Genomic DNA, 13,297 nt, shown 5'->3' with positions numbered 1-13,297 from the left:
ACATTAGCGTTAAGAAAGCTTAATTAAATATCTGCTACAACATAAGTAACCGGATCAGAGTAACATTAAGTACAGTCCGCGGCACTGTGAGTGCAGACGTCGATGTGTCCCATTATCATTCATATCATATCACATCATAATGTATCATATATTTCCTTATCTGAGTCAGCTTCTTGAGCCGTATCTGGCCGTGCAACACTCACAGTGTCACATACTGTATGCAGAAGTATTATTTTAAGCAACACATTAAGTTGACGAAACACTCGAGTTAAATGTAATTAAAGTCAGATCGTGTCTTAGTAGCAGTGATATCATAAACCTGTTAATGTACGCATTCAACCGCTTTTTCTTTTACCAGCTGTATTCACCTTGCAGGTGCAGCTATGTGGCTTTTATCCTGGATAAAGTGTTTAAGTCATGGATGTTTAAAGTTTAACTTCTTCATATGTCTAATATTATAGTTGACCTTTCATTCAGGAAGTATGACGCTGCGCTGTCAGTACGCTTGTCCATGTTTGTGATTGGTCGAATGCTCCAAATACCACCCCTTTCATGTGAACGCGCACCTAACTAGATAGGACACGGCTGGCTTGAGCGATCCACTTGATAACCCGCGTCGTAGGACCGTTTAGCGAGAGCGCGTATGTTTTGGATTAGGCCAACCGGCTAACTCAAACATATCCAGGTTAGGTTGAACTGGCTTCGTAGTACAGGCCTCTGGTCAGTTAGAGCTTGTGGTTGTCAGTTATTGAGCTGCTTTTCACTCGGCCACCCCTTGGTGTGCTGTGAGTTTATTTACCTTGCTTGCAGGGGATGAAAGTGCCTGTTGCATGCTGACTAATCGCATACTGACCTGTGTGAAGGATATCTTTGTGAGCAGAGTAATTGGAAACCCCAGAAGCTGCAGGAGACCGACTTCATGTCTACTCTGAACGCGTTTTTTTTTAGCCTGGCCTTGAGAAGAGTTTATGAGCAATAAGTGAATAAAAGCGATGTCACACTGTATCGCAGCATCTATTCTGAAAGTCCTGCTTTCTCAGGGGGTATTTAACTTAGGCTTGATTCACTTAACTCGGAGAACTGAATATGGCAATTATTCGCCAATCTATTCAAGCGAAGGATGCCAGTGGACCTAAGAGGAAAACATGTTTACCAAATGAAAGATTGTGTAGAGGCTGCCTCAGGTCACAGGCAGCACATTTTGGAGGATACAGCCCTAACATCTGCAGCTGATTTAAGGGAAACAGCACCACATCTCATCCTCTGAACTCTGTGTGCTCCCATGCTGTACCTTTTGGGTGCAAATTCCCATCCTTCCACCTTGAGTCCCTTGTGAAACAATGCCCCTATCATTCTTATCTTCCAAGGTTTCCCAGAAGAGTCCATCCTGCAGACTGTGTTGAGACATGGGTAACTGCGGGGGGAGGTCCTAACCTAAGGCATGGTTCATTTAGCCTCCGAAATGTGACCTAAGGCCTCTGTTTTGTTACCTCACATATGGTGTGCGAGTCACACTCCCAGGTGTGATTTATTTTGTCTTCTTGCTCCTGACCTGGTGGTTGTCATGGTGACAGGTTGACTGGTATAGAAAACAAGTTCCACAGCAGTGTTCAGTGAACGGTCCCTGTTGAAAGGGAAGCTCAGATTCTACTAGTTCAGAATAAAGAAGTAATTTGGTTAACAAGAAAAGACTAAATCAATCAAAATTATAATCATTAAAATAAAAAGGTGATAACACATGTAAACTTTTTTTTTGTTTAACTGCAAGAATTGAAAATGATGAGGCCTATGCAATACATAGACGTTTACAAAAAATTACATTAGGACATTTACAAGTTGGCTACGGGTGGCAAAATGGTTTTGACAAGTTATTGCACGACTGAGGCATTTATTATTTTTACCTTTATTATTCTTCTTATTTATTTAGTTTTGAATCTGTATTATCTTAATTGGGTTTTTATTTTATTTATTTTTGTATTGGTTTATTTATTTTAGAGTTTTTTTATATTTTATCGTATTTATTGTTTTTGTCTTATTTATTTTATTATTTTTTATTTTTCTATGATTATACCTCCTGTGTCCCTTAAACTGTTAAACTGTTAAAGGACTTTGAGCTGGTTTATGAAAAGTGCTATCAAAATAAAGCTTTATTATTAATAATAAAGCAATGTAGACAATCTGTTAAAATCTGGTATCTTAAGCAAAATACTAGGACTGATATTTGATGAGGAGCAGGACAGGAGCACAGCAACTTGAGGATCTAATCCTGAGTGTCCAGCCTGAGCTCTGAATTACTCAATCATCAGCGTTAAAGTGTGTTTGTGCATCGTACTATATGCTTATACATGAACACTTTAATGTTTTGTTTCCAGTGCATGGTTAGAAGAGGAAGATGACCCTGTCATTGCCAGAGTCAACCAGAGAATAGAAGACATCACAGGCCTCGAAGTAGACACTGCAGAGTTACTACAGGTAAAGTCATACAGGGACAATAGACCGCATTGCATTAATCAACACACCCTTATTTCACATATAACTCAGTATTCTGACATCCATTCTTATGATTTTATTCACTAAAATGAAAGTGATATGTGCAGGGTAAAGTTTTTTATTTGATTAGATTTTTGTGAACTGATAGGTTTACACATTCAGAACTTCCCGTTAAGTCTTATCCAAGGCAGTATAAAAAAAGTGAACTGAATTGTGTTTGTTTTATTTAAAGCAAGGACAAATCACATTTAAGAAAAGCCCAACTGTAGTGGGATATGTAATGTAATCAGTCAGTGATATTCAACAGACCTCACTGGAACTACTTTCTTACAACAATGTTATCCCTGTTTATATCCAAAGAAGAGTTGTACATTCAAGCAAAGTATACAACAATTATTCTTAATTTAGCAATTACTGTATATTCCAGGATATATTACAATTAAGATGACAATCATGTAAAAATATTTGTTATCAACTGATTATTTTTGCATAATAATATAAAACAATTATTAAAATGTTTAAATCATCTTTGTCAATGGCTGACCAGGTCGCTAACTATGGAGTTGGAGGACAGTACGAGCCACACTATGACTTCTCAAGGGTGAGTTCATGTGTGAGTGAGTGTGGGTGTGGGTGGGTGGGTGGGTATGGAAATTGATCGTTTTAGTTTCAATACTTCTATGAAGATCACTGTTAGTGAATGTGTCTAGTACTCTTTATTATAAGGAGCACATCACATTACTTGTATGAACATTCTCTCATTGTCTAAGATTTAATTGCTTGAAAACAAACAAAACCCTTAATTTTATTTTTCCATTATTGTATCCTCTGCACTGTGAAGGATACATTTTGTACGTATCTGTGTTCTTTAGTGTCAATTTGACTCCTGACATTTCAGCTGTAAAAAACCCCAAAAATATATAAACATTTAAAACATTTGTTTTGGTTATTTTGGCAGATTTTAGAGGTACACTTCTAACCTTTATGGCCTTCCATCGCCATCACCCTACCTTTCGCAGTGTGTGAAGACTCAAAATGTCTTTGGTTGTTTGGAAAATACAGTTATTGCCAGGACATTTTAATCCTGCCCAACAATAACCGACAAATAAATAAGAGCACAATGAAACTGCTGCTAGACAACAGCATGGCTTTTCCTTTTTAAAATACTACGCCGTTTGGTTGTGAATAATCAAGTCTTAATCTGAATATTACTGTCTGCTCTTCCTGTGCCACTTATTCCTCTACTTTTTCTTTTAAATGCTTAAAACCATCTCCTCTTTTTCTCCCACCTTTTCTTTAATCTGTCCTTGATTACACTCCTAATTTCAGTGTTACTAAAGTTAACTGTTGTTAAAGTGTGGTTCTGTCTTGTCACTTATCTACCTGCTCATCCATTTATTTTTACTGCAATATGTGTTGATATCCACAGAGATATCACACTGAGTTTGATCATCTGAAATCTGTGTAATGTTTGTTTTAACTCTGTCACAATATCTGCACTGCTTGTTGACTGACTGTATAACTTGGTGCATTGTGGACTCATACCCCCCCCCCATCCTTTAAAGGTTCCTAAGTGACCCTTTCCCTCAGAGATCCCAGCTCTGTTCCCTCTGTGTGTTCCAGCTGGGAACCATCTGTGATCTATGGTCTTCATAAGATCTATAGCTGTATGTATTGTGCAGCTGGCTAAAGAATCTTCTTGTATGTAACAAGAAGATTCTTGTACATTAATGTATAATGAGCAGAGGTGAAAAAATGACAAAGTGATAATTTATGGATTATTAGATTTATGGTCTTTTCTTCTGAGGATCCTCTTTGAAGAAGTAGCCAACTTTATGATTTATGCATCTTCTTATACAATAATGAATTGCTACATGTCAACTTTTTGTAGTTTTATGTGCATTATGTTCCTTTAAAACTTTTAAGTTGTACTTGCGTGACATTTAGTGAAATTAAGTTGTAATGACATTGGATGTAAGTGTAGTTAACCTTTAACAACATATTCTTCAATAGTACCATCATTTTGTAATAACACCCGCATTTGTAGGAAATTGCTAAACACTATATTGATACACTTCCAAGTATTTTGTTATAAATCATAACATATTGTAATGATTGTTACACATTTTACATACACAATTCATTTTCCCTAGTGAGTATGTAAAAATACACAAAAATGGATGACTTCATTTAAAAAAAATTGCTATAATATTGTAACAACAATGCATATTTGATGCATTTGAGCATGACTAGTACTGATAGAATACAATAATGGGTCAAAATTAAGTATGGCATTGAATAAAATGGGTACACTTTTACACATGCAATATGTTATAATTTAATATGAAATGCAGGGAAAGGTATAACACATTACATTATGTTTACATTACATTATGTGGTGTTATCACATAATGTGTTATTACAGTGCCCTTAGTGGTGGGGCTCCTATTCCATGTCTTTTTAGTGATGGGTTCATGTCTAACCATCTGTTGCAGCCTCCTTTTGACAAGAATCCCGACGGAAATAGACTTGCTACATTCCTAAACTACGTAAGTACGCGTGGGTCGGAGAGCAGTGCTTTCATCATGTATTTTCACTCTTGAATTTTATCTTCGTAGAAAGATGAGCCTGATGCTTTCAAAAGATTAGGCACTGGAAATCGTGTGGCAACTTTTTTAAATTACGTAAGTATGTGCACTTAGTCGCCATTGGTTGAAGGCCGGTCTCCTGAAATCTACACACCGGCCTTTCTTTGTTTTCGCTTCATGCTCTGGTTCAACTTGGACTTGGATTGATTGACTTTAATTTGGCGAACATAGTCGTACCTCTCAAATTCTGTAGGCACTTGATGCAATGAGGCAAGAGGCTGTAGCATTACAAAAAAAAACCTCTCACTACCCCATCACTTGGATGACTGAGAAACAAATTTCAAGGAGGTTTTTCTGTCAATCAGTTCCAGTACACATTGCAGACAGTTGTGTTGGCCATCCCCCATTAACTCTTTATTTTACCCTTGCTAACACTGGGTTGTACAAAATACAACGACTCCCCAAAACAGAACGTTTTTTAATGATGTATGCACCTGAATGATCCAGAGAATACAAGGAGTAAAACACTTCACACATTTACAGTACATCCTTCCGATAAAGGATCATCACTTTAGATCAACAAGCATGTTTGACTCGTTTAAAAAGATATGAGACACAACTAACATAAAATAACAGTGATGAAGTAGTGATGAAATGTGTGTGGAACAACTGCTGGGTCATTTTAGAGGAACTTTTTCTGTGCTCTGAAATCTCTATAGTCCTTATAGTTTTCCCTCACTGTAGTTCACATAGCAGTTTCTTGCACCCCTTTGTTGTATAAAGATGTGTGACTTGTCATTTTGTGCAAATTACTTCATGCAAGTCCTTAACTGGACCCAGTTTTTTACTTCAGATGCCACTCATTAACACTAGAACCGCCAACATTCCATTACTCCTAGAACCGCTGAGGGGGTAATTTTGACCCCCCCCATCGCAACACCCTCAGCACTCGCAGAAATGTAATTTTTGAAACATTTCATTTGTTAATTTTCATCATTTCCTTATATACTAAGTAGGACTTCACAAAAAAACGATTTAAAACCCAGTTTATGGTGTGAATTGCTTCAGTTTATAATCATAACAGATCAAAAAGTTCAGATTCATTTTTACAATAAATCAATAAATGTGGCGCTTCTACAAACAAAAACAACATAAGAAATATTTATTTATTTTGTGCAAATTACTTCATGCAAGTCCTTAACTGGACCCTGTTTACATGCCACTCATTAAGCAACATTTCAAATGTTTTGACTAAAGAAATTACATTACACAATAATCTATCTTGCTATATAGTGCTCTGAAATTAAAATCAATGTATACAGTATATACATTAACAGCATTTATAAAACAAACAAAACATGTGTTTAATTAAAGCAGTTTCCAACGAGTGTGTGTGTTTCCTCAGATGAGCGACGTGGAGGCAGGAGGAGCCACCGTCTTCCCTGACTTTGGAGCAGCTATCAGGCCTAGAAAGGTGATGACAGCAGAGAATGTCTGTGAATAAATATTATAATAATATTTTCCAATTTAGACTGTGTTCACTTTGTGGAAAACAGATCTTTCTGTGTTGTTATGTTGAGTCAATGATTAAACACGCCCACTCTCTGTAAGTCCTGACAGAATGATGGAGGATCTCAGTGGGAGGTTTCCTGTACATTTACTAGGTATTACTTTGAAATGAAAATTGATGAAGCGTGACATTTTCTAAACTATAGACTTTGTGCAGTACTTCAGAAGTATTTGCCCTAGGTCATGGCTCTTTAACAGTGGCGCCGTGGCACAGATGGGGGTCCTTACCGCAGGGAGGCCACCAAATGATTATCATTTATAATGTTTGGAAAGTCTGTTATTTTAATAGGTCTAGAATTACACATAAATCAAAATACCATTAACAAAAATGTATTGACCTATTTGTTAAAAATAAACAAAATATGTTATTAACACCAAATGAATGATCCTTTTTCTGTAACTAAACATTTACTATGAATCCTCTTGCAACTACATTGGCTAGCTCACTTATGTTAAATCGCTGCAAATAGTGAAATAGTGTTTCACTATATAGTATAGTATTGTTTGTACAGTACATGGTGCTTTGGGCTACCCTTCAACATAATACGCATACCATGGACAAAAGGGAACTGTCTACCACATGGTCTGCCAACACTGTGTTCTTCTTCTATCTTCTGCAGTGTGTAGATGTCAAATATATTTTCTTTTCTTTTGCCAAGAAGTTGTTTCTTTGTACTTTGCACGCTCCTCAAACACTTGTTCGTGATGTGAATAATTCTGGTCATTCATCTGAATGTCTTTCTCTGTGAAGGCAGCTGTCTTTTTACTTGTAGCTTGGAAAACAAACTGCAATTGGCCTTGGACAGTCATTGTGTCCCAACTTAACCCCAACTGCCGGTTCAATGTTGACCTCTGTTTTCCAATTTCTTGCTCATCAGTCTATCCAATAATCCAACCTTATAATTTCCCTCGAAGTGTTGAGTCCCAAAGTAGATCCTCACGTTTCTCCTGCTGGCTTACAACAACTTTACATTCTACTTAGAATTGACTCTTTTGTTTTATGTGTATTTTTCATGTGTATTCTTCATGTTTTCTGTGTATGTACTTGTCAAGCAACCAATAGTCCGCTTGAGAAACTCGGGTCATATTGCTGCAATGATCCACACTCAGCGTGAAGCCGCTTGTGCTCCAGGACTGCTGTAACCCATAATCTGTCTTTTAACTATCGTCCCCTCTCTCCTGTACATCATATGTGAGCTTTATATGTGAATTTGTTCAATTTCTCCACAGGGGACGGCAGTGTTTTGGTACAATCTGTTCAAGAGTGGGGAGGGAGACTATAGGACCAGGCATGCAGCCTGTCCCGTCTTAGTAGGAAGTAAATGGGGTAAGTAACAGTTAAGATTCATCACGGTTTTTAATTACTACATTGAATGGGAAGGAATAATATTTGGTGAATCTTTGGTCATTATGAGTCTTACCATCACAGAGAACAGGGCTGTTTTTTTTGTTTAGAATGCATGACTAATCCGACTAGGCTTTTTTTCCCCTCATATGTATGTTTTCTTTTATTTCATCAGTGTCAAATAAGTGGATCCACGAGCGAGGACAAGAGTTCAGGAGACCCTGTGGCCTGACAGAAGTGGACCAAAGTTAAACACACACTTAACAAACGTGCAAAAACACATGCACTGTAAACACACCCTCAGTAGTGCCTTCATTCGGTAAATTATTGAATTACCCATAGACACATAATTCAACACCTGGCGCTCTCTGCCTCAACTTGTCTACATCGTAAATGTTTTATGAGGAAATGATATCAGCCTGACGTGCGAAGAGGTACAAAACACATGTACTCCCACACCTTCCCCACTAAAGCGAATTAGGAATAGGGTAACGTGTGAATTGTAAATCGATTTCCTTTATCAAAACAAAACACAGAACTATGTCAGTGCAATGATGGTTTGCCAATGTACACCCACTGTACAGTCACTAATATCTTAGTATATTTTATTAAGTTATTAGCAGTTCCAAATATGAGTTCTCTACCAAATCTTTTGTACTGATACCAAAAAACAAATACTAATGTTTTACGTTGTAATCCTCCATACTGCTCCATTTACACAATAAGAAGATTTGTCTAACCCCTAAAAATGAAAAGCCCTTATTTATGTACCTAATATCCTAGCTTTTAAAAACATACATCAAAACATACAGTTGGTGTGTTGAAGGCCTTACTAAAATGATTTCAGAGCAAATGATTGAGGTTTCAATGTGATAGATTATTTATTAAAGGGAAATAATGAATTCATTTTCACGTATTTCTGAAAAGATTGCCAAATCTGAGTCGAGAAAAGTGACCTTTCAATGATTTAGTGACTCTTTTACCCAACTGTAGACTCTGTACTACATTCAGACATTAAAAAACCAGACACCAGAGTTGATGGATGCAAAGAAAAGGTATCGGCTCTATTTGAAGGTTTAATAAGGAAACATTTAAAGAAAAACAAACTATTTACCTACAGTATACTACTTTCATTTTGTAGACATAAATAGGCTTTACTCTATCTTCATTTACACATATACTTGATTACATTCTTCTGACACTCTGTTTGTTATAGTTTGCATCTAAAGGGTAAAGGGTTTTATTTATCTTTAAACCTGAAAGAGAAACATTTCCTCCATAACATTTCCGTGATGTTTTATTTATGTAGTGTTTAAATTATTTCACTGTTGCATGTTGTGCTCTTTGGTCAAGCTGGCAAACAAGCAAGTCTAAATAAACTGTGTCTTTTATTAAAATGTTTACTGTCTTAACTTTATTACTGATTTATTCACCGTAAAACAGAGTGAGCAAAGTAAGAATATAGTATATCAAGAGTGATTTGCTCGAAGCTATTGCACACTCTTTAGGCATTCATTATAATATTTTGATTTCACTGTCCAGCAGTTACTAGCTTATTTTATTTAAAAAAGCCCCTTAATATAACGTTGTATAATCTTAAACTTACTGATGAATGAATGTATATCTTTTTCATGTCAGGCCATTTACAGAAAACCTGTGGACATGTGGACCCTTGGGATTTCCGGTACCACTTTACAATACCCTTATAAAGGATTCATAAAGGGTTTATAATTAGGTTATGAATTAGGTTGTAAACACTTTATTAATCATTAAGAACCATTTATAAACCAGATCTAACATAGTTTTCATACATCAACACAGGCTCACTATTTGGCAAGATGACTAAGCCTTATATTGGCTACTTAGCGAGAATCAACTCAATGAACAGATACCAAGGATGCTGGCTGATGAAGAAGACGAAGTAAGCTAAGTAGCCAATATAAGGCTTAGCAGTACAGATAAATGTGGGCTCTCTATTTGGCAAGCAACCGGTCACAGTTGCCCTGTTTATCTCATGTCTTATAAAAGCTTATTAATGATTTATAAAGTGCTCACAACCTAATTAATAAATTAATTACAAACTATTCGTAAACACTTTATAAGGGTAGTCTTATTGTAAAGTGGTACTGGATTTCCTTGTTTATTGCATGAATCGGTCATTAAATGTGATCTGATCATCTAAGTCACAATTATAATCAAAAACACTATGAGCTCAAGCTAATAACACACACACATTTATAATCTTTATTGAACACACCCATTTAACCAGGGTTGTCCAAACATTTTATAATCAATCAAATGTCAATTATGCTTGATACTTGAATATGCTTTAAAAAGAAAACGGCTCTCCATAGGGTTTCATTTACTCTGTTGGCAGCTCATTCCTTAAAACAGAAGCCTTAGATTGCTTATAATAAGGGGAAATATGACGGGTATATTTCAAGCTTGTTATGTGAATAAGTAATTTTTTTTATCAACTAAGATTTGTTAGAAACTGTTTCATACTTTCATTGACTTACTTTATTTAAATAGTGGGCTCATTAACACATGAATACTGTGTAATATCTGTTTTCATCTATATTTAAGAAGTACAATATAAGAGAAGCACAAGTTTCAGGTGTTTCAGACAACAGGCCGCAGTTGGCCCCCGGGCCGTAGTTTGGACACCCCTGCATTAAACATTCAAAGCCCTGGTGGGAAAAGTAAGAGCACCATTGGATTTAATACCGTTCGAACCTCTTTTGGCAGCAATAACCTGCAACAAGTGCTTCTGGTACCTCCGGACGATTCTTCCTCACAGAACTGCCATATCCTCAAGGTTTCTAAGAACGGCTCTTTTGATGTCAGTCCAACGCATCTCTATTGGGTTTAGTTCTGGAGTCAGGCTCATCGTCTTGTGGCACCACCAAACCTCTGCTGAGCATCAGCTGACCTTATCCTGAAGGACGTCTTCATTAACTTGGATGTGGAGGGGTTTCTTCTCAAACCCCATGCCCCTTAAATCTCAGAGAATGCCACACAGTTTTGATCTTACTATATTAACTGGCACAACTCCTCAAGTAGGGATTTGTCAGCTCATGTTTTACCTTTGCACAGGGGAGGGAAAAGAGTGAACAAAATAACAAACTCAAAACCCCCTTCTTCATCTAAACCCTTGAATCATGAGCAAACAATCACTAGAAGTCATTCTTAACTAGTTTTCTTTATTTCCCCTTCACCAATGCTACTTAAGAACAGATCCTGTATGTAAAAGCAAAACTGGCTAAGACTATCGCAATATTGGGAAAAGCCAGACACATTATGGACTACAACTCATTGTATACTCTATATAACACACTAATATTGCCATATCTGATTTACTGTGTGGAGATTTGGGGAAACACGTACAAAACCAACCTACAGCCGGTATGCACATTACAAAAAAGGGCTATAAGAGTTATCAATAATGTTGGATATCTTGAACACACTAATGTATTATTTTTGAAGTCACACATATTGAAGTTCACTGATCTGGTTAAATTTAAAACGGCACAAATCATGTACAGAGCAAGACATAATCTACTTCCTAGGAAATTAAAAACATTGTTCATAGACCGAGAGGGTGGGTATAATTTGAGAGGAAATCTACATTTTAAACAACTCAAGGTCAGAACAACTCTGAGAAGTATGAGTATAACAATCTGTGGGGTGATTTTATGGAATGCTTTGGAGCAGGAGTTAAAACAAAGCACAAGCATAATTCAGTTTAAAAGGATGTACAGAAACACTTTTTTGGAAAAGTATGAGAATGAAGAGAGGTGACTGAAGATGAGAAATTATTGTATATGTATGTATAAATGTAAATGTAAGTAGGAATAACTTGCATAATGACTTAAAGGACAATCATTGATCAAGTAAGGGGTGGGAATTAATAAGCATTTGCTTCCTCCTACTCCCTTTCGGACACAATTTTTAAAATAATTATTATTAATATGAAGACTTTTTTTGTTGAATATATAAATATTATCGTGAATGTGGATAAATACTGTATTTTAACAATACGGTATTCTGTTTTTCACATTTGTTATTTTTTATTTGTTATTTTTTTTAATCTGTTCGAAATAAAGATTGAAATGAAATGAAATGAAAATCCTAGCAGCATCTCTGCTACTTATATTGTCTCAGCTGTGGACAATATTACGCACTCTTTTTGTCACAGTTGATATTTCCACTGTGCATGCTTGTTATCCTGGGACATTTTGTCTGATTATATGATTAAGTGTTGATGTAACTGCTTCCCTCAGGGCCAAGGAATATCCGCTGGGGTTAAACAGGGACGTGACGCTCAACAGGGAGTCTGGAAGTGAGTGGGGTGCCTGGGCATGCTTTAACTTTTTAGGAGTGCGGTGATTCTTCAAGTCACAAATAGAGAGTGTATTACAGGTTATTGCATGTGAAATGTGTTGTCTCCCACCAATCTCTCGCACCCTGGAGCTACATGTGCAGTGAATCATGCCAGGCGAATCACAATTCACACAGATTCTGTTGTTTTGAAACAGGTGTGAACTATTTCACACCTGGGTGTGGTGATGTAGCAGAACATGAATTAAGCTGCATTTAAAAGATATTTTACATGCAAGAAAACACCAAATCATTCACATTAATGTGTGTGAACTAAAGTCATTGAAATAGAAAACATAAAGAGAGAGACAGGAGGAAGACAAACAACAAAGTCTGCACTGTGAAGGACTCGTGTTCTTTAGGGTCCATTTGACTCGGGACATGTATAGCTGTATACATTCTAAAAAATATATAAACATTTCTAAAATGTTTTTGTTATTTTGGCTGATTTAAAATGACATGCAAGGTACCTTTAGTGTCCTAACCTGCCATAACCATACCTTTAGTAGTGTGTGAATCCTTCAAATGTCTCACATTGTGGTTATACGAAAAAAGGTTAAAGGCCAATCCTGCCATGCCATACAAACAAATACATTAGAGCACAAAGCCACTGCTGCTAGGTCGTGTACAATGGTCTTAATCTGAATATTACTGTCTCCATCCTGTCCATCTCATTTCTACAACTTTTCTCTGAAATGTTTCAAACAATTGTCTCTTCTTCTTCCACCTTTTCTGTAATCTGTCCTTGATTACACTCCTAATTCCAGTGTTACTAAAGTGAACTGTTAGTAAACTTGCAGAGTGATGTACTTTCTGACCCTCCTATACCAACTTTGAACATGTTTTCTAGAGACATGTAGGTCTAAAGGTCATATTTTGCAACTGTTAATACAAACTCCATATACATTACTCCCACCCACTGTGC

The 13,297-nt window shown here is 36.5% G+C and overlaps 1 protein-coding gene across 5 annotated transcripts in view; it reads left to right on the top strand.

The window, feature by feature from the left end:
- p4ha2 (procollagen-proline, 2-oxoglutarate 4-dioxygenase (proline 4-hydroxylase), alpha polypeptide 2) overlaps window positions 1-9,389 on the top strand; it is a 32,404-nt gene extending 23,015 nt beyond the window's left edge. For 3 of the 5 annotated variants that reach the window (XM_034139971.1, XM_034139972.1, XM_034139968.1), the window contains 7 exons: window positions 2,373-2,472; window positions 3,038-3,091; window positions 4,986-5,039; window positions 5,109-5,174; window positions 6,484-6,552; window positions 7,878-7,974; window positions 8,168-9,389. In XM_034139971.1, coding sequence (XP_033995862.1) covers window positions 2,373-2,472; window positions 3,038-3,091; window positions 4,986-5,039; window positions 5,109-5,174; window positions 6,484-6,552; window positions 7,878-7,974; window positions 8,168-8,244 — 517 coding nt within the window. In that variant the 3' untranslated portion in view covers window positions 8,245-9,389. The remainder of the gene's footprint in view (window positions 1-2,372; window positions 2,473-3,037; window positions 3,092-4,985; window positions 5,040-5,108; window positions 5,175-6,483; window positions 6,553-7,877; window positions 7,975-8,167) is intronic. The other 2 variants (XM_034139969.1, XM_034139970.1) reach the window with 2 other exon arrangements.
- Window positions 9,390-13,297: the final 3,908 nt, after the last annotated feature.

This window comes from Trematomus bernacchii, unplaced genomic scaffold, assembly GCF_902827165.1.
Source record: "Trematomus bernacchii unplaced genomic scaffold, fTreBer1.1, whole genome shotgun sequence".
NCBI classification, from domain to species: Eukaryota; Metazoa; Chordata; class Actinopteri; order Perciformes; family Nototheniidae; genus Trematomus; species Trematomus bernacchii.
The sequence above is the reverse complement of the archived record's forward strand: the minus strand, read 5'-3'. Positions and strand labels throughout refer to the sequence as shown.